Source organism: Symphalangus syndactylus, chromosome 19, assembly GCF_028878055.3.
Source record: "Symphalangus syndactylus isolate Jambi chromosome 19, NHGRI_mSymSyn1-v2.1_pri, whole genome shotgun sequence".
Classification (NCBI taxonomy): Eukaryota; Metazoa; Chordata; class Mammalia; order Primates; family Hylobatidae; genus Symphalangus; species Symphalangus syndactylus.
The window spans coordinates 42,432,394-42,454,062 of NC_072434.2; the positions used below are offsets into that span (position 1 = coordinate 42,432,394).

A 21,669-nucleotide genomic window follows, 5' to 3' on the forward strand; every position below is an offset into this window, starting at 1 on the left:
AGTTTGCTCCTACTTGTATTCCCCACAGACAAGCACCATTAATAATTTGATACCTAATCTCCCAGATACTTTTCTATATCCATGCTATATTTAGTAGGTGCTGTATATATGAAATATATTTTTTAACAAAATGGGCTCATTCTGTGCATGCTGTCCTATAGCTTGGTCTTTTCACTCAACAGTTTATTGCTGACATTCTTCTTTAGTAAAACGTGGACCTACTTCTGTGTAATGGTCTATGGGAGACTGGGAGGCCAGGAGTCAGGGGTTATTTCCCAGACAGATTAAATATTTCTGCATGTTTTGCAATTTAAAATCCCTTTTGAGGCCAGGTGAGGTGTCTCCCAAAGTGCTGGGATTATAGCACTTTGGGAGGCCGAGGCAGGAGATCGCTTGAGGCCAGGAGTTTGAGACCAGCCTGGGCAACATAGCAAGACCCCACCCACGTTTTTTCCATTAAAAAAAAAAATTAGCCAGGTATGCATGGCATGCATCTATAGTCGCAGCTACTCGTGAAGCCAAGGTGGAAGTATCCCTTAAGCTCAGGATTTCGAGGCTGCAGTGATCTATGATAGTGCCACTGCATTCTGTCTTAAAAAAGTAAAATCCCCTTTGAGAATTTTCTGTTGATATCCTTTGTTGAGAATTGTTATACAATTTTTCATTGTATTATAGGAGATATAAGCTATTATTTTACAACAGGAAACCCAAGAGACAACTTTTAGAATTAAAAGTTTAGCTTGTTATCTAGCTGTAAAGCAAGTGTATAAAAACCAATAGTTTTATGCCAGCAAAAATCAGAAAATGTAATTAAGGGAAAATATACCATCGCTCACTTTATTAACAAAAACATAAAATATTTTAAAATGCCTTTAACAGGTAATGAGACATGCAGTAAACTGAGATCATTTAAAAGCCTGAAATAATTATGAGAGCATTCCATTTTCTAAGATGGAATGACCTATTAGATATATAGATGTCATTTCTTTTCAGTTTATTAATGTAATATAATTCAAATGAATAGGTAAGAGATGGAGGATCTGAAAATTATTCTAAAGTTTATCTGATAGAATCAACAGGAAAGAACTAACAAAGAAAAATGTTTGTTTGTTTGTTTTTTTCTGAGACGGAGTTTCACTCTTGTTGCCCAGGCTGGAGTGCAATGGTGCTATCTTGGCTCACTGCAACCTCTGCCTCTTGGGTTCAAGCAATTCTCCTGCCTCAGCCTCCCGAGTAGCTGGGATTACAAGTGCCCACCACCACACCTGGCTAATTTTTATATTTTTGTTAGAGTTTCACAATGTTGGCCAGGCTGGTCTCGAACTTGTGACCTCAGGTGATCTGCCCGCCTCGGCCTCCCAAAGTGTTGGAATTATAGGCGTGAGCCACTGCTCCTGGCCAGAAAAATGTGTTTTATGGGCTCAGCCTGGTGGCTCACACTTTTATTCCCAGCACTTTGAGAGGCCAAGATAGGAGGATCACTTGTGCAGGAGTTCAAGGCCACAGTGAGCCATGATCAGGCAACTGCCTACTTCCAGCCTGGGGAACAGAGCTAGACTCTTGTCTCTAAGATAAGAAAGAAAGAAAGAAATGTGGTTTTTAGGAGCTTGCCCGTAGACTTCTCTTAACATTGTAAAACGGTGCCATGAATGGTTCTGACATATGAATAGATAGACAGCAGATGATTGGATCAGAATAGCCCTGAAACAGACTCATACAGTTATAACAGGAGAAACTAACCACAACTAGAATTCAGTTGAGTACTTATTATGTGCCAGGCAATGTTGTAAGCACTTTATGAGTAACTCATTTAATCTTCACAACAACTAGAAGGATAAGCATCTTATTTTATTTTTAAAATTTAATTTAAATTTAATTTATTTTATTTTTGAGACAAGGTCTCACTTCATTGCCAAGGCTGAAGTGCAGTGGCTTGATCACAGCTCACTGCAGTCTCAGCTCAGGTGATGCTGTCACCTCAGCCTCTCAAATAGCTGGGACTATGGGTGTACACCACCATGCCTGGGGTTCTCTCCAAAAAGAGCAACCCTTACAGTATTTTTATCAGCATCATGTTAGATTTATAAGTCAACCTAAAGAGAATTCCCATCCCTATGACAAATGAGTATTTCTTTAAAAAATGTATTTAATTTTTTTTCTTTTAAATTGAAAAAAAAAAAACACCTCAAAACAAAAAGCAACAGGGTCTTGCTATGTTGCCCAGGCTGGTTGTGAACTCCTGGGCTTGAGTGATCCTCCTGCATCAGCCTCCCAAAGTGCTAGGATTACAGGCATGAGCCACCATGTTCAGCCACAAATGAGTATTTCTATCCAAGAACATGACTAATCAATATAGTTTAGTTCTACCTTGTTTTCATATCCTTAAAGATAGTTTAGGTGTTACTATTTTACAGTCAAGGCTTATTTCAATTTGCTAAATACCATTTTCTTTTCTTTTTTTTTTTTTTTTTGAGACGGAGTCTCGCTCTCATCCAGGCTGGAGTGCAGTGGTGCAATCTCGGCTCACTGCAAGCTCTGCCTCCTGGGCTCACGCCATTCTCCTGCCTCAGCCTCCCAGGCAGCTGGGACTACAGCTGCTTGCTACCATGCCCGGCTAAATTTTTTTGTATTTTTAGTAGAGACGGGGTTTCACCGTGTTAGCCAGGATGGTCTTGATCTCCTGACCTCATGATCCGCCCGCCTCAGCCTCCCAAAGTGCTAGGATTACAGGCATGAGCCACTGCGCCCAGCCTCAATTTGCTGAATACCATTTTCTTTGCTCATCACTGCTTGTTTTTTTTTGTTTTTTTTTTTAGCCCCCACCACTCCTTTTCTGGATTCAGGTTTTGATAGTGTATTACTGACAAAATCTCTTTGTCACCCCACCCCTATTCTTACTCTTAATAATATAGCTGGGTGTAGAATTCCAGATAGTTACTGTATTTTAGCATTTGGGAGAAAAATATTTTCTTTTAGTTTTTTTTTTTTTTTTTTTTTTTTTTTTGGAGACAGTCTGTCGCTGTCGCCCAGACTGGAGTGTGGTGGCGTGATCTCTGCCTCACAGGTTCAAGGGGTTCTCCTGCCTCAGCCTCCTGAGTAGCTGGAACTATAGGCATGCACCACCACACCTGGCTAATTTTTTGTGTATTTTTAGTAGAGACGGGGTTTCATCATGTTGGCCATTCTGGGTCTCAAACTCCTGACCTCAGATGTTCGCCTCAGCCTCCCAGAGTGCTGGGATTACAGGCATGAGCCACGACGCCTGGCCATTTTCATTATTTTCTATCGTTGCTGTTGGGGTCTACTGTCAGCCTAATTATCATTTCTTGATAGGTAATTTTTCTTTTTCTTTTTTTTTGAAATAGGGTCTCACTCTCACTCTGTCGCCCAGGCTGGACTGCAGTGGCACAGTCACAGCTCCCTGCAGCTTCAACTTCCTGGGCTCAGGTCACTCTCCTACTTCAGCCTCCTGAATAGCTGGGACTATGTAGCATCACACCCAGCTAATTTTTTTATTTTTTGTGGAGACATGGTCTCACTACATTGCCTTGATCCTCCTGCCCAGGCATCCTAAAGTGCTGAGATTACAGGAATGAACCACTGTGTCTGGCCTATTTCTCTTTAACTGGGTCTAAATCTTTTTCTTTTCTTTTTTTTTTTTTTTTTTTTGAGACAGTTTCGCTCTTGTTGCCCAAGCTGGAGTGCAGTGGCATGATGTCAGCTCACTGCAACCTCTGCCTCCTGGGTTCAAGTGACTCTCCTGCCTCAGCCTCCCGAGTAGCTGGAATTACAGAGGCCCACCACTATGCCCGTCTAATTTTTTGTATTTTTAGTAGAGATGGGATTTCACCATGTCGGACAGGCTGGTCTCAAACTCCTGACCTCAGGTGACCCACCCACCTCAGCCTCCCAAAGTGCTGGGATTATAGGTGTGAGCTACCGCACCCAGCCAACTGGGTCTAAATCTGCTCTTGGACTGAAGTCTTTAATTTCAGTGATACATTTTTAAATGCCTGAACATTTTATTTGCTTCTTTTCCAGATATTCCTATTTTTTTCTTCTTTAAAAGTAATTATTTTGTGGTCTTTATCTGATCTTATGTGTGCTAATGTTGAGGGGGGGCAATTTTGGATTGTGAAGTCAACTTTAGCAGGGCTTGTTTTTCTGAGAATTCATTTTAGAATGGATTGGCGTGTCCCTGCGGCGGTTTTGTATTCGCTTCTGTGAAGTGCTCCAGAGGTTTCCCTAGGCTTGTGCTCATTTTTTTATATTAATTTCTCAGCAACATTCAGGTAGTGTAAATTCAAACCTTATTACCCACTTGGGATTGTGGTCATGAGAAGATTTCTCCTCTCCTACTCCCGTATACCCCTACAGCCCCATCCATGACAGAGATGCTTCAGTATCTTATCCCTTTTCTTATCTAGCCGTTTGTGGGTCTACTTTTATGTATGGATTTTGCCTCCAACTCTGCAAGCTGAAATTGAAATGCCTCGATTACTAAGACCACCAGTTTCTTTCTGCTGCAGGCTTAGCTGCAGGTTAGCTTACACTAGCTGAAGTGCTCTTTGTTTCCAGCTCCTGGAAAATTCCTTTAGTTTGTACATTCATCTATGCATTAAAAATTTTATGAATTATATTTTATTTAACATCTGGTGTTTTTTTTTTTTTTTTTTTTTTTTGAGACGGAGTCTTGCTCTGTCACCCAGGCTGGAGTGCAGTGGCACGATCTCGGCTCAGTGCAAGCTCCACTTCCCAGGTTGACGCCATTCTCCTGCCTCAGCCTCCCAAGTAGCTGGGACTACAGGTGCCCGCCACCATGCCCGGCTAATTTTTTTGTATTTTTAGTAGAAACGGTTTCACTGTGTTAGCCAGAATGGTCTCGATCTCCTGACCTTGTGATCTGCCCGCCTCAGCCTCCCAAAGTGTTGGGATTACAGGCATGAGCCACTGCGTCCGGCCACATCTGGTGTTTTCAACATCATTTAGCTAGGATTAAAGATGTTTGGGCCAGGCGTGGTGGCTCACACCTGTAATCCCAACACTTTGGGAGGCTGAGGCAGGTGGATCACCTGAGGTCAGGAGTTCAAACCAGCCTGACTAACATGGTGAAACCCATCTCTATTATAAATACAAAAACATTAGCCAGGTGTGGTGGCGCATGCCTGTAATCCCAGCTATTTGGGAGGCTGAGGCAGGAGAATTGCTTGAGCCCGGGAGGTGGAGGTTGCAGTGAACCGAGATTGCGCTACTGCACTCCAGCCTGGGCAACAAGAGCAAAACTCTGTCTCAAAAAAAAAAAAAAAAAAAAAAAATGTTTGAAGCATAGAGTTGTCTGGAAGTAAACATACTAAAATGAGCATCTGTTATCTCCTACAAGCCAAGCATTATTTCAGTTTTGACGTACTGCTTTAGAATTGACTCATTTTATCTGTTAATTCCTAGGCCAAAGAGCTTAGACCTTTGTATTCTTTCTTCAGCAAGGTGAATGTGGTGACATGGGAATATTTAAAATGCCAGTTGTCCATGGAGTGTCTCTGCTTGATTTTCTTTCAGCCAGCAAATACTGCAAAATGTTAGTTGAAGAAGAAGGGTTGCAGCTTTTGTGTGATATCCAGGAGCACAGTGAGGCAACCCCCCAAGCACAGCAGATTGCAGCGTCCATTCTGGATGACTTCAGAATGCATTTCATGAATTATCAGAGGCCCACTCTGTGTCAAATGCCCTTCTGAACCTAAGGGACTTCAGAGGTGTGTGCTCTTCCTCAATGCCAGGTGTTCTGCCCTGGCAGTAATTGCACATCAGTTATCATTGGAGTTTGTGAGTTGGCTGTCTCATTGGCCTTTGATTGTTGATTTTATATATGTTACAAAAGGTTGGATTTGTATGATAGCCGTAATCCCAAGTCAAGTTGGACTCATTCTGCAGCCTTTCAGCAGCAATTTTGAAGACTCAAACCGTGGACTCTGGGAAGACCTGGGAGCTTGTGTTGGAACAGCTATGCCAGTTACTTTTCTCTAGCCCTGGACAATTTTTTCCCTTTGGGAGCTTGTCATGGGAGCGGGACCTATTCACTAGAAGAGAAAGGAAAGACCTACAGGGAGCATTGATATTTATATTAAATTTCCTTAGTTGTTATCGTCATGTGAAGCTATGAGAAAAGCTTGGGAAGCATATGCTTCAAAATGTGGTGTTTAGAAGGCAGAACCCCTGTTGGAGAGTGGGGAAAAGTATTTACTTATTTATTTATCTATGGCTGGGTATGGTGGCTCACGCCTGTAATCCCAGCACTTTGGGAGGCCAAGGCGGGTGGATTGTCTGACCTCAGGAGTTCGAGATCAGCCTTGCCAATATGGCAAAACTAACTCCATCTCTACCAAAAAAATACAAAATTAGCTGAGCGTGGTGGTGTGCACCTTTACTCCTAGCTACTTGGAGGCTGAGGTGGGAGGACCACTTGAGCCCAGGAGGCAGAGGTTGCAGTGAGCCGAGATTGCACCACTGCACTCCAGCCTGGGTGACAGAGTGAGACCTCATCTCAAAAGAATAGAGGGGTGGAGAAAAGAGAAATATATTTTTTTACTTTTTTTTTTTTTTTTTGTGACGGGGTTTTGCCCTGTCGCCCAGGCTGGAGTAATCTCGGCTCACTGCAACCTCCGCCTCCCAGGTTCCAGCGATTCTCCTGCCTCAGCCTTCCTGAGTAGCTGAGACTACAGGCACATGCCACCACGTCAGCTAATTTTTGTATTTTTTAGTAGAGACAGGGTTTCACCATATTGGTCAGGCTGGTCTCGAACTCCTGACCTCGTGATCCGCCCGCCTTGGCCTCCCAAAGTGCTGGGACTACAGGTGTGAGTCACTGCACCTGGCCTTTTTACAATTTTGGGTGTCTATCTTTGGCATGTTTCCTGTTATGTGAGCATGACATGCTGTGTATGTGAGTGAGCTTGTAGGGCGTGGTGGGACTTAGGCATTTGCAGACAGTGTTTAGATGAAAGATTATATGTAAGATAAATCTGAATCCCTCCATTTTATTTGGGTGGGACCATGACCAAAACTGGTAGGAAGAGGAAAGGCCAGAAAGAGACTTTGCCAAAGAGTTCACGGAGTTTTCTTACCCAGCATGCTGACTAAAGAAAACATGGGCTTTTCTGAAACCAGCTTCAACTACAGTATAAACTGTATCAGAAGCTTATTTGATAAGCCCTGCGGAGCTGCTCTGAGGAATAGAGTGTGAATTCCTTCCTTGCCTTATTGTTGACTGTTAATGAACATGTTTTGTCATTTATCTGTTTAAGTTTTTCAGAAAATAAAAGTAAATTTCTGTTTATTAGCACATTTTAGGACTAGATTTTTGTGCTTTTAGCTGGCTTGGTTCAGATTCTTAACTAGAGTATCATGTACTGTCTTTGGAAATCAAATGAGGAAGAAGCTCATTTTCACTTATTCTAAACCATGTTCTAAACTATTACCAGAGTCCAACCAGATAAGCAGAATTTATAACGTTACTTCCTTCCATAGTCCTTAAACTGTACTGTATTTTTTCACACTCTTGCATGATTCCAAAAGGATATCTTCCTGACCTGGGTTCTAGTACCTCACAGCATTGTTATCAGATGCTAGCTTATGCTAATATGAGGATGTGTTATGGGAACCAGTGTGTTAAGTCCAATTCTGGACAAGACATCCCTTCAAGTTCTGTGTCATTCACAACAATCCTCATGGGTAGGTGAGTTTTATTTTCCTCACTTAACAGATGAGAAAAAGGAAGTTGAGTAAGGTGGTTACTTTCCTGGGTTGTCATAGCTGGTGTGGTTTGTGCTGACTGTAAAGGCCTGGGCTCTCCTATGTTACTCTCCCTTCCAGGATACAAGCATAACCCTGGGAGCACATTTGTATTTTGCAGAAATCAGCAATGTTACTTATGTTGTATCCATGCCCATGGTTTAGTGACTCTAGGCCAGGCCGAGGCTAAGCTTAACCAGCGCCCAGATCCTGTTGGAGAATGACTGCAAGGCCATAGCTTAAGATGTAGCCTTGGTACCAGAGGAGGGAAGGGTAATGGGACCAGTATGGTTATGTATCAGCCTGCTCTTGGTTTTCTAAGTGTATCATCTTCTTCCTCAGCTTTGCTCATGCTGTGTCAAGCTTCCTCTTCTGTACTTGAAATGTTCCTTAATCCTTCAGGCTTCAATTCCAATGTTACTTGCCCATTTCCAGATCCTCCCTTCTTTCCATTAGAGTAATTCCCCCCTTCTCAGTGCTCCTAAATGCTATCAGAGTCTCCTGGAGGCTAGGTGTAGTGGCATACACCTGTAATCCCAGCACTTTGGGAGGCCCAGGCGGGCGGATTGCTTGAGCCCAGTAGTTCAAGACCAGCCTGGGTGATATGGCGAAATCCTGTCTCTACAAAACAATACAAAAATTAGCTGGGCATGGTGGCATTCGCCAGTAGTCCCAGCTACTCCAGAGGCTGAGGTGGGAGGATCACTTGAGCCTGGGAAGTGGAGGCTGCAGTGAGCTGAGATGGTGCCACTGCACTCTAGCCTGGAGCCTGGGTGGCAGAGTGAGACCCTGTCTCAAAAAATAAAAAGAAAGAATTTTCTGCCACCCTATAGTTTACAAAAGTGTTTCACAGTGATGATTTCATTTGGTCCTCACGAAAACACTGTAAGTTAACAATTAAAACATATTTATTGAATATGAAGTGTTTTTATTTTGCTAAATCTTCACAAGTTTTGTTTTGTAGGTGAGGAAGCTGAGGCCCAGAGCGTTTAAACAATTTGTCCAAGGTTATATAGCAAGTAACTGGCAGAGACTGGGATCTGCAGTCTGACTCCTGACACATGTTCAACCAATGTCAGAGTTTATTTATTACCTCTGTTGTCCACAGGAAGAAACTAGGGGTATCTTAAAATTTTCTGACATCTCTAGTGAGTGCCTGACAACTGAGAGAGGTCAGGGGCTGAGAGCCAATGATACCAAGACTCAGAGAGATCTAATCTAATTCTTTATCATTCAAGTAGAGAGACAGGCCTTTTCCAAAGCAAACCCAACCCTCGTGATTATTTATTTCTAGTCAGGGTGAAGCTAAGGAAGGTAGCAGTAGGTGGTAGGATCAGCACCTTGGTTCCAGGCATCACGCCAGTCATTTTATCTCCATCATCATCCTTGTGAAGAAACGGAAGCCTGGAGAGGTGAAATGATGAAGGCAATCCGGCCACAAATCTTCCTTCTGGATCCTGCTCTTCAGGGCATGCATCTCCCATGCTGAAGGTTAAAATGGGGGTCATTTGCCAACAAATTTGGGGGGCCGCTTCTCCCTGAAGGCTGCCATGCCCTCTAGCCGGTCCCTGGTTGGAATGTTCTGCAACAAGGTACAAAATATTAGTTTTGGGGGAGCAGGGCCAGAGGCCTAAAAAGAGTTGCTTAAGCTTGTCCAGCCCATGACAAAGCCAGGGTCCAAGTGTTTCCATTGTCTCTGGACTCTGGTCTTGAGGCATGCAAAGGTATAAGCCTCCATGGCTGCTTTGTCTCCTGGGGAAGACAGGCCAGCCTTTGTATTCTCTGTGCCCCATCAGCATTAGCCTCCACTTGCACACTGCTTTCATGCCTCCTGAGAACTCAACTGCCATCTGCAGTGGTCTGACATGAAGCTGCTCAGTAGAGAAAAAAATTCTTTGCAGTAAGAAATCTGGCTTTGAATCCAGGTTCACACTAGTTTCTCCAAGTCCCAGGACCCCTTAGGAGTATTTTGGATATCTGTTAACCTGGAGATTAGCATTTTTTACTCACCCATGAGTAAGAGATTTAATTTTAATAGGTCAGTCCCAAGTGTACAGCCCCTACATTGAACACAGCCTGCAGGCTACAACCAAGCCCTTGACCTCCCAACTCCACCCTGACCTTTACAGTGGCAACTGATACAGAGGCAAAAGAAGCGGTTCTTCCTCTTAAGGACCTGTATTCTGTGATTCTCGGCATTAAGTGGGCAGGATGAACCCCAGTACATTAGATGGTTGAGGGAAAAGTCCCAGAGAGAAGCACTGTGGCTCTCCTCAAGCCACTCCAGGTGACTTGAGGGACGATGGATGCGGTCAGACTGTGTTGAGAGGAACCTTCTAAATTGGTCATGTACCATACAAAGTCCCTCCAGCCTGGCCCAGCCTATGTTAACAAGCAGGCTTGGGCTGGTTGCTACATACCTGGGCATAGCACATCCCTTCAATGGCCATCCCGGATGCAATGTCCACCTGCAAGAAAGACGTGCTCCCTGGATTGGTCTGACCTTGTCCATCTTCACCCACACTGGAAGCCAGCCCACCCTATTGCCTACAGACATCTATATGAGCAGGGATAGCTATGAGAAGGAATTCCCTTCCTAGAGAAGAAACACCATTCATAAACACCATAAAACTATGACAAAACAGTGCTGGGAGAAACAAGAGACAGACTGAGACATTTTGCCAGAGAAGAGTTCTCCTTCCCATCTGGCTGCCTCACCACGCTTCCTGTCACCCGTTAATTCCTGAACCTTTATGACCTGGGCCCTGGCAATTGCTGCAGCCTCTAGGGCCCACTGACTGGCACTTAAAAGCCTCATTCTAAGAAAAGTACCGTGTGTGAACTTAATTTTCACAGCAAGGGTTAGTATCCCTTTTCTACAGTGAGAAACCTGAGGCATAGAAAGGTGAAATAATTTGTCAAAGTTCACAACAGTATGTGGAAGAGCAGGTCTTTGAACCCAGACAGCCCAGTGCCTCAAACTTGCACTGTCTTCTTTCCTCACTGTCATCTGGACGAGCTGCTTGCTTATCCTCCTCTGTGCCTTTGCCCATACTTTTCCTCTGGAATTCTTATCCTTCCCACAGTCCAACTGTAGAAAACATTCTTTAACCCAGCACTGCCCAGTATGGTAGCCACTAGCCACATGTGAATGTCAAGTACTTGAACTGTGATTAGTGTGAAGGAGAAACTGAACATTTTATTTTATTTTATTTATTTATTTATTTTGAGACGGAGTCTTGCTCTGTCGCCCAGGCTGGAGTGCAGTGGCGTGATCTCGGCTCGCTGCAAGCTCCACCTCCTGGGTTCAAGCGCTTCTCCTTCCTCAGCCTCCCGAGTAGCTGGGACTACAGGTGCCCGCCACCACACCTGGCTAATTTTTTGTATTTTTAGTAGAGACGGGGTTTCACTGTGTTAGCCAGGATGGTCTCGATCTCCTGACCTCGTGATCGGCCCGCTCAGCCTCCCAAAGTGCTGGGATTACAGGCGTGAGCCACTGTGCCTGGCCACATTTTACTTTTAATTTAAAAGCCACACATGGATATCATAATGGACTGCAAAGCTCTAACCTCTCTGGGGTGTCAGCGTGGTACCATTATCCTTGATTTGTGTCTGTATCTGCCCCCTCCCGGGGGCAGTGACCATGTTTAACTCATCCATCTGTATCCCAATTCCCAGCTTTGGTCTGGATTCAGTGTGTGATGAGTGAATAGATGGGAGAGTTGAGGTGGACAGATGGATTAGCCACACCCAAGGCATCACCCCAAGCCCTGCCCTGAGGCCACATTACTGACTGCCAGCACAAATCTTGCAGCATGGACTGGCAGCCACATAGACCCAGGTTCTTTCTACTCACTTCCTCTGAGACCTTGGGCAAATCATTTACCCCTTCTTAACCTCAATCTCATCCTCTCTCCAAGGGAGAAAGATGAGGATAGAATGTAAACAATAATATCGTCTGGCCAAACTTCCAATTCGCAGATGTGTAAACTGAGGTAGAGCACGAGGTCAGAGTCAAAGTCTGTTAGAAGAGTCCACTTCCTGAGTTCTTTCCAGCTGTGCTGTCTGTCTGAGCTCTGAAAGCACTGCGTCCCAGCCATGACCAACCTTAGTGGACCCAAGTCCCAACCCAAAACCCTCTCACCTCCATTCCTCGGTCAATGGCTACTTTGCCCAGCCGCACAGCAATGGGGGCCTGGGGAAAAGCAAAGTGTTGGTTGAGGAGGGGATCAAGGCTGATAGTTGCAGGTCTGAGGTGCACAGCTTTGTTTTGAAGGAGGGAGGCAGATGTCTGGGTCTAGTTCCAGCCATTCTACTGACACGTTTCTTTAGCGTTAGTCCTATAACCTGTTAGCTGAGGTTCTTTTTCTATCATGAAAGAAGCCAGACTCTGATCCCAGGGTTTCTTGTTATTCAGCCCATCCTTCCAACATGCACAACATAACTAGTTTACAAAGTGCTTTCCTCCCCACAGACTCATCTAATGGTGCTACCCACACTTCCAGGCTGGTGTCATCACTGATCACCCAGCTGTGATTTTACAGCTGTGAGATTGCAGTGCAGGGAGGTGAAGCACTTGGCTGTGTTTATCCAATCATTGGTGAGACTTGGATTGGACTCCCAACCACCTTTCCCACTTCCTCGACCTCATTTCAGCAAATGCCAGCCTCTGCGGTAAGCAGGTTTTACCCCAGCAGAGTGAAACAAAGTCAGGGTTAGGAACTTGGGCTTTCAAGTCGACAGGGCTGTGTTGAAATCCTGGTCTGTGGGGCAGTGCGGAGGGGCGGGTGCATTTTAATACAGCCACGTAGAAGCAACAGTGTCTGCTTTGTCACTGGCCTTGGTTCTACACCAGCCCTAGCACTCCAGTCTCAGCCCCACTTCCAGGCAAGGAGGAATTACTTCTTTTATCATATTACTTGAAGTGTTTATAAAACTTTCTCAGGAAAAGTCCATTTTTAAAGTCTATTAGCATAAAAACTATAAATGAAAATGCTAGCTACATAAAAATGAAGAACTTCCAATTGGGAAAAACACCATGACTAAAAGACAAAAGTAGGCCAGGCACGGTGGCTCACGCCTGTAATCCCAGCACTTTGGGAGGCCGAGGCAGGCGGATCACGAGGTCAGGAGATCAAGACCATCCTGGCTAACACAGTGAAACCCCGTCTCTACTGAAAATACAAAAAATTAGCCGGGCCTGGTGGCAGGCGCCTGTAGTCCCAGCTACTTGGGAGGCTCAGGCAGGAGAATGGCGTGAACCCGGGAGGTGGAGCTTGCAGTGACCCGAGATTGCACCACTGCACTCCAGCCTGGGCGACAGAGTGAGACTCCGTCTCAAAAAAAAAAAAAGACAAAAAACTGGGAAAAACGGCTGGGTGTGGTGGCTCACGCCTGTAATCCCAACACTTTGGAAGGCTGAGGCGGGTGGATTACTTGAGGTCAGGAGTTTGAGACCAGCCTGGCCAACATGGTGAAACCCCATCTCTAATAAAAATACAAAAATTAGCCGGGCGTAGTGGTGGGCCCCCGTAATCCCAGCTACATGGGAGGCTGAGGCAGGATGCTTGAACCCGGGAGGCGGAGGCTGCAGTGAGCCGAGATCGGGCCACTGCACTTCAGCCTGGGCGACAGAGTGAGACTCTGTCTCAAAAAAAAAAAAAAAAAAAAAAAAACCACTGGGAAAAAGAATTGCAGTGCTTCTTATGACAGATGAATTTCCTTGATTTACAAAAAAGTTAGTATAAAGTAACTTTTAAACCATTTACAAAAGAGTATGTAAAGATCCTTCACCGGAAAAGAAGTATGAACGTGAAGGATGTCCAGCAGCTGCTACAGGCTTGAAAGGCAAATCAAAACAGTGAGGTACTGTGCCCTTTCACTTCAGACCAGCAAATACTAAAATATCAATATGCCTACTACTGCCGAGACTGGGGAAACCAGTATTTACATACATTATTGATAGAAAAGTAAAAGAGTATGCCACAGGAGAGCAATTTGGCAAAAACTGGCAAAATGCTGGTGTGCATGCTCTCTGAGCTGTGGCTCCTGTAGGCACTTGTATATTCACTCCAGCTGTCTTGTGGTAGCAAAAAGGAACAACAGGAAGATTTATTGTTAGAGTACTGGTTAAATGACAGCACATCCCTACCACGAATGAGAGTGTACAGTTGTTGAAAAGAATGAGGTCAGTTATGCACTGAAATGGAAAAATCTCCAAAAGATACTAAATAAAAAAAGCAGGCTGGGCATGGTGGGTCACGCCTGTAATCCAACACTTTGGGAGGCCGAGGCAGGGGGGATCACTTGAGGTCGGTATTTCAAGACAAGCCTGGCCAACATGGCGAAACTTCATCTCTACTAAAAATACAAAAATTAGCTGGCTGCGGTGGCAGGTGCCTGTAAACCCAGCTACTCGGGAGGCTAAGGCAGGAGAATTGCTTGAACCTGGGAGGCGGAGGTTGCAGTGAGCCCAGATTGTGCCACTGCACTCCAGCCTGGGCAACAGAGCAAGACTCCATCTCAATTAAAAAAAAAAAGGGTGCATCGTAGTATGTATATTATGATACAATTTGCATAAAATATTTGTACAACATACCTTTAGGGAGAAATGGAGTAAAGGATTCAAACATGGAAGATTCAAACGAAGGTTTATAAATGTTTTGTTATATAAAGTGAAGGTTTTGTTTTATATTCTTCCATGTTTGAATTCCTTACTATGCATATTTAAATTTTGTTTTTAAAATTTGTTAGAACCAGATTAGCCTCGAAAGATATTTCTTGTCCTCTAAGCCATTAAAAGGAATTTATTTAAATATGTAAGCATATGTGCATAATACACATCCTTCTATATGCGATGGAAATTTCTGGAAGAGTATGGAAACTTCTGGAAGAGTATGGAAACTTAATAGTGATGATCTGGGGAGAGAGAGGGATTGGGAAATGAAGAGCTGTTTGGGTTTGCTTGTGACTGATGGGTTACTGGGATGTGGGACTTCCACTTTTAAAACTGGGATAGTCACAGGTAAACCAGGACTAGCTGGTCATCTTGCCTTTGATTTTTACCTTTGCCCTTCTTACTCCTCTGTTCTTTTAGATTTGCTTGCCATATGTGTTATTATTTAGGTAACTACCCAATAAAGGAAGTAATCTTGGCCAGGTGCAGTGGCTTACACCTGTAATCACAGGGCTTTGAGAGGCTGAGGCAGGAGGATTGCTTGAGCCCAAAGAGTTTGAGACCAGCCTGGGCATCATCGTGAGATCCCATCTCTACAAAAAATAAAAAATTAGCTGGGTGTGGTGACTTGCACCTGTAGTCTCAGCTACTCAGTAGTCTTAGGTGGAAGGATCACTTGAGCCTGGGAGGTCAATGCTCCAGTGAGCTGTGATCATGCCACTGCACTCCAGCTTGGGCAACAGAGCCAGACCCTGTCTCAAAACAAAAAAAAAAAAGTAACCTTTTATTAAAGTTAAAAACGGTATGTACATATGTTTGTGAGTGAAAACAGCCCAATTCTAGCCAAGTCAGTAGCTTGCACCTGTAGTCCCAGCTATTCAGAGGCTGAGGTGGAAGGACTGCTCAGGCCCAGGGCTTCAAGGCTGTGGTGAGCTATGATCGTGCCACTGCACTCCAGCCTGGGCAACAGAGCAAGATCCTGTCTCTAAAAAGAAAAGAAAAAAAACACAGCTGAATCCATTTCTCAAAGTGTAATGTGTATTTACTATTTAAGAAGGAAATCTGATGCAAACTATAGATATTGACAGTTTTTTTCTGGGCTGAGAAAACTCTGGAACCATTTGCTACCCTATCAGAGTGGTTTGTCCACTAGATGGTGGCCATCTACACCATCCCTGGCCCTCTCCTATCCGGAAACCTTTATTCTGAGCACACAGTAACATAGGTGGAAGTTGAAGTTTTGTTTTTCAGGCTGACCCAGAAGGTCTCAGCTCTGGGATTACTCATGCCAGTACCTGTTTTTGGTAGACTGGTGTTTCGGTATACAAAGCCACTTTTCAGTACTGAAAATATCAATAATTATATAGTACCAATATTTTAGTATATTTGGAAATCTGAATTATTTTGTGATTGTTATTTAGTTAATGCAAAAAGACAAACCCTATAGTCTACAGGTCTAGATATGAAAGCTGCAATCAGCCACTCCATTGAGTGACCCAGAGTTCTGTATTAGTTCAGAGACTTTCTAACCAAGTATAATAGAAACTTGACGGCATTAATATTGTCTAGGCAATAGCATCAGACTCTTCATTTATATATGATGAAACTTAAAAAAAAAAAGACTAAACAAATGCTTTCAAAAAGCTATAGTCCCTCACCTCCAAATTAAAGAAGATCTGTTTTAAGAAGTATTAGGATTATTTACATTTGAGAGACAGGAAAGAAAGGATTTTTGTTCAAAATTATACTATTTTATTAACAGAATCTTGCTCTGTCACTTGGGCTGGAGTGCAGTGGTGCGATCTTGGCTCACTGCAACCTCCACCTCCCAGGCTCAAGTGATTCTCGTGCCTCAGCCTCCTGAGTAGCTGTAATTACAGGCATGAGCCACCATGCCCAGCTAAATTTTGTAATTTTAGTAAAGACGGGTTTTGCCATGTTGGCCAGGCTGGTCTCAAACTCCTGGCATCAAGTGATCCGCCTGTCTTGACCTCCCAAAGTGCTGGGATTACAGCAATGAGCCACTGCACCCAGCTTCTTTTCTTTTTTAATACAAACGAGGTCTCACTATGTTGCCCAGGCTGGTCCCACCTCAGCCTCCCAAAGTGCTGGGATTACAGGCGTGAGCCACCATGCCAAGCCAAAATGGTTACTTTTATATGATTAATTCAATATATGTCAATATTAAAATGATGTATGGTTAACTTTGTTTTGTGACATGTTTGTAAATTTTTGTATTTGAAATGCATTAAATATTTAGTTTCAGTTTTTAAAATTTGGTACATATTTTGCTCTCTTAAAATACCTTTTTTATATTGCATTCTGTATTGTGCAAAATAAATGCCAAAATACCAGTGGTTTTTTTTTTCTAATACTGCAATCACTCTTTGTGACCTTGATGAGCAAGTCACTGAACTTTTATGGGTTTTCTCACAAATAAAATGGGGATAATCAGTTCAACTGGATTATTCTCAGAGCTGAGACACTATATTAAGGTACCTGGCATTATAGGCTAAGACAAATTTATTATAAATTAGTCTAACTTAGCTCCATTTAAGCCACTTTTAATCTTTATGGAAATTTGGGATCTCCTCTACTCAACCCCCTCTATCCTGGGCCCCCTGAGAGTTGGGAGAAGCCAGCAGACCCTTGCAGGGCCTTGGAGACCCCAGACAGCCAGATCCCAGATATCCCTGCTGAGGGCTTTGGGCCCTGCAGCTGGTAGGGTTGCACCTGGGCAGGGCCTAACCTGCTCCCTACTGAGCATGGTACCCTTGTGGGATACCATGCTGAGAGGTTATTCTTTGAGGATTTTTTATTTTTTTCTTTTATTTCAATAGATTTTAGGAAACAGGTGGCTTTTAGTTACATGGATAAGTAATTTAGTGGTGATTTCTAAGATTTTGGTGCACCGTACCCAATGTGTAGTCTTTTATCCCTCACCCCTTCCCATGCTATTTGAGGATTTTTTTTAATGAGGGGTTTTTTGGTTTTTTTTTTTTTGGCTTTTTGTTTTTGTTTGTTTGTTTTTAGCAACGGGATTTTGCTTTGTTGCCCAGGCTGGAAGTGCAGTGGCGTGACCAGCTTACTGCAGCTTTGAATTCATGGGTTCAAGCAATGCTTTTTCCCAAATAACTGGGATTACAGGCTCGAACTACCACATCTGGCTAAAACATGAGTCCTGGCCTGTCACAGTGGTTCATGCTTGTAATTCTAACACTTTGGGAGGCTGAGGCAGGAGAATCACTTGAGCCCAGGGGTTTAAAACTGCAGTGAGCCATGATTGCACCACTGCACTCCAGCCTGGATGACAGAGCGAGACCCTATCTCTTCAAAGAAAAAAAATGCTTAATACATGTCCTGCATATTGTATTTCTTTTTTTTTTTTTTTTTTGAGACGAAGTCTCGCCCTGTCGCCCAGGCTGGAGTGCAATGGCGCGATCTCGGCTCACTGCAACCTCCGCCTCCCAGGTTCAAGCGATTCTCCTGCCTCAACCTCCCGAGTAGCTGGGATTACAGGCACGTACCTCCACACCCAGCTAATTTTTGTATTTTTAATAGAGACAGGGTTTCACCATATTGGCCAGGGTGGTCTTGAACTCTTAACCTCGTGATACACCCGCCTCAGCCTCCCAAAGTGCTGGGATTACAGGTGTGAGCCACCATGCCCAGCCCACATGGTGTATTTCAAGAATATCTCCACCAGGCAGTATGGTAGGAAATATGGGTTGGAAGTTCTGTATCTATTTTAGAATCTTGCTTTTTCAGTCTTTGGGGGATTTTAAGGCTGTGCTATATAGTATAGTAGCCACAAGCCACATGTGGCTATTAGCATTTGAAATGTGGCTAGTGTGAATGAGGAACTGCATTCATTTTCTGTAATTTAAATCATTTGGCTAGTGGCTCCCATACTGGATAAGCACAAGTATAGAACATTTATCTCATCTCAGAATGGTCTACTGGACACTGTTACATTCAGAGGGCTTTCAAGCCCATTTGGTTCTAGCCTTTTGGAATTCAATTTACATTTTAATTCAAAATTAAAATTTGACTTGATTGTGTTTACTGGATGGTTAAACAAACTCCAAAGAGGGTTAATCATATGTCTCTGGGTGAATGGATGTGCAGCCCAAGGGGACACCCTGCCCCACACATCCCTCCCCATGACTCCGGCCCTCCTTCTGGTGCCGAGCTGTCACTATACCTGGGGCAGGATCTCCCGGGCCAGTGCTCGTGCCCGCTGGTAGGCGGCGTGCCCCTCCTCATTCTGGGCCACAGCGTGATTCACCAGCCCCAGTGCGTGGGCCTCCGTTCCACTCAGTCGTCGGCCTGTGAAGATGAGCTCCTTCGCCAGGGCCACCCCCAGACAACGGGGCAGCCTCTGAGTCCCTCCTGCCAGGATGAAGGGAGCAGGGTGGGAATCAGCATGAGAAGTGGGAACCCAGAGAAGGCCCAGCCTGGGACTCAGCCAAGACTTCTCAGAGGAGCAGGGTTCAGGTGGGAGGGCAGAGCCCACAACAGGGCAAAAAAGGAAAGCAGCCAAGGACCCTGGATGGGGTGGAATTGGGCGGGTGCTGTAGTTGCGATTACCTGCCCCCGGGAGGAGCCCTCGCGTGGTCTCAATCAGTCCCATGACAGCCGAGGAAGCTGCTCAGATAGAACAAAGTGAGGCCTCCCTCCCCCATCCAGTCCCCCAGTGCTAATCCCTGGGGCCACACCTGCCTCTGCTGTCTACTCGCCCCTCTAGCCACTTGCCCCATGGTCTGGCCACAGCCAGGCCTCTCCAGACTCTGCCTTTGGAAGAGCCCTAGCCCAGAAGTCAGGAGCCCAGGCCGTTATTTCACCATGCCCCTTTGGTGGAGTTGTGTGTCACCAGCAAGTCTCACCCTTCCCAAGCCTCAAAGGTGGAAGAAAGATGGCTGGCCCTCTTCTGTCTGCTTCAGAGAGCCGCTAAGGATCACACGAGGTACGATGCTTGGAACAAGGAGAGTTCCTAGGAGGTGCCCCATATCTATTTGTGAATTACTATTAATAGGTTCTCTGGCTTAGCCCTGGCCTGGCCTAGAATGTCAGTGACTCCTGCTCCTGCTACAGTCGTCCGTTCCAGCCTTGTCACAACCTGAAATTGCCCTGACTGTTCCAGTCCATGTCCTCCTGAGTTCTGCTTCCTTCCTTCGAGAAACTTGCCTTGACTGGCGCACCTCCCCGGGTCTGTCTCTTTTTCTGAATTCCCTCAGCATGGGCCATGTGAACGTGGGCAGAAGGGAGTGGGTTTTACATTCACTCTGTCTTAGTCTTCCCCAAAACCCTGTGAGTTAGTCGCCTGAACATGGGCATGTGAGAAGCAGAGTTGGGGCTAGACCAGCCTGGTATTTTGGTGTCTGGACACCTGGTCAGTTCCTTCTCTTTGACCTGCATTGTGTAGACAGAAGCGACTTTCATGAATGGAGTTATACATTTTTATATGTTGCTCCTGGGGTGGCAGGAGAGAGCGGTGGGGGGAGAAGAGAGGACATTCAGACTGTGCCTAACTGCATCCAAGAAGGCTGCTCCTAATCACCAGGTCAGTCACCTGAGAAAATGATCAGTTATCTTCTTTGTCCCCTCCCATTCTTCAAACAAAGCTCAGTTGCTCAGAACAAGTAATGCAAATTTGGCTGGTGCCAGTATTCCTGCCCAGGCACCTTTGTGATTAGCCCAGCCATTGACAAACTATCCCTGGGGCTCACCTTTTTCTGAAACTTCGTAGATAAATCTGACTTGGACAGAATGGGAAGACTGGCCATTGCTCTTTGACCTCCTTGGCTCGTAACAGCAATTGTTCTGAGGCTGGTCAAATATTCCCAAAATGAAGGAAGCAGATTCTGACAGGTCACAGATACTACAGCAGCTAGTGGCTGCACCAGGAGGGGAAGCAGCTTCTGTCTGAGCACCCTCTGTGCTCTGCCTTGCCTTAGTTTTGCTTTTGGTTGGATGCCAAGAACAGTGGCTGACCGCAGAATGCCCAGACTCACCCTGTTTCCCTCACCCCCGACTCCCTAGCCCCACCCCCTGCCCCCAGTCCTGGCCCAGTACCTGCCACTCGGAGGTCACAGGCCAGGGCAAGCTCCAGGCCTCCGCCCAAGGCAAACCCATCCATAGCCGCAATGGTGGGTGCAGGGAAGGCTGCTGTGGAGAGGAAGCAAGGCTCAGCCTGCGAGGCCCTGGTGGGACCAGGATAGAGACTCAAGGCTGGGGAGGGGCAAGCTGGTTGGGACAGAGGCCTCAGTGGACCCAGGTCTGGGGACATTATATGGAACCTCAGCCAGGTTATCTTATTCTTTTTTTTTTTTTTTTTTTGAGACAGAGTCTAGTTCTGTCACCCAGGCTGGAGTGCAGTGGCACGATCTTGGCTCACTGCAACCTCTGCCTCCCAGGTTCAAGTGATTCTCCTGCCTCAACCTCCTGAGTAGCTGGGATTACAAATGTGCGCCACCACGCCCAGCTAATTTTTTTGTATTTTTTTTTAAGTAGAGACGGGGTTTCACCATGTTGGCCAGGCTGGTCTTGAACTCCTGACCTCGTGATCCGCCCGCCTCCCAAAGTGCTGGGATTACAGGAATGAGCCACCGCGCCCGGCCTCTTTGTTTTGTTTTTGTTTTTTGTTTTTGAGATGGAGTCTTGCTATTGTCACCCAGGCTGGAGTGCAACGGCACAATCTCTGCTCACCTCTGCTTCCCGCAGCCAGGTTATCTCAGAAGCCAATTTTCCCTTTAGGGAAAGTTATGGAATCAGCCAGGGAAGAGGAATGGGAGGATGGGATGGATGATCCCTGTTCAGGCCTAATCCGCTGGCCTCCCTGGGACCTCCCTTTCTGTGTGCCAAGCCTTGTGCTGGGTGCTGGGAACTGGGAACACAGAATGAATCAGACATAGCCTTTGTTCCCATGGGGCTCGGTCTCATGGGGAAGACAAATGTGTATTAGGCATTATTGACCCAGGATCATCAGTGCTCCAGTAAAAAGCTCAGAGGGTGGGTTGGGAAGGCTTCCTGGAGGAGGAGGTACTAGAGGGCTTGAAGGACAAGTAAAAGTTCAAGTAACCAAGAAGGGGTATCTCAGGCAAAGGGAACAGCAGTTGTCAAAACTTGAAAGCATGCTTGCGGAAACTTAACTGCTTTGGAATGGCCAGGCTTGAACCCTGAGGGTGGGGCGGGACACAAAAGTTGAA

General features: G+C 45.2%; 2 protein-coding genes across 14 annotated transcripts in view; one reads left to right on the plus strand and one right to left on the minus strand.

Moving 5' to 3' along the window:
• The window catches only part of ZYG11A (zyg-11 family member A, cell cycle regulator), a 63,723-nt gene extending 56,385 nt beyond the window's left edge, over positions 1 to 7,338 (plus strand). The window contains exon 14 of the mRNA XM_055235239.2: positions 5,557 to 7,338. Within this exon, the coding sequence (XP_055091214.1) occupies positions 5,557 to 5,732 (176 nt within the window). The 3' untranslated portion in view covers positions 5,733 to 7,338. The remainder of the gene's footprint in view (positions 1 to 5,556) is intronic.
• A 1,659-nt stretch (positions 7,339 to 8,997) lies between these two features.
• Positions 8,998 to 21,669, minus strand: part of ECHDC2 (enoyl-CoA hydratase domain containing 2) — a 35,510-nt gene continuing 22,838 nt past the window's right edge. For 6 of the 13 annotated variants that reach the window (XM_055235258.2, XM_055235255.2, XM_055235268.2 and 3 more), the window contains 6 exons: positions 20,537 to 20,629; positions 19,052 to 19,108; positions 18,666 to 18,853; positions 11,930 to 11,980; positions 10,206 to 10,253; positions 8,998 to 9,367 (listed from right to left, as the gene is read on the minus strand). In XM_055235258.2, the coding sequence (XP_055091233.1) occupies positions 9,290 to 9,367; positions 10,206 to 10,253; positions 11,930 to 11,980; positions 18,666 to 18,853; positions 19,052 to 19,108; positions 20,537 to 20,629 (515 nt within the window). In that variant the 3' untranslated portion in view covers positions 8,998 to 9,289. The remainder of the gene's footprint in view (positions 9,368 to 10,205; positions 10,254 to 11,929; positions 11,981 to 18,665; positions 18,854 to 19,051; positions 19,109 to 20,536; positions 20,630 to 21,669) is intronic. The other 7 variants (XM_055235257.2, XM_055235269.2, XM_055235260.2 and 4 more) reach the window with 7 other exon arrangements.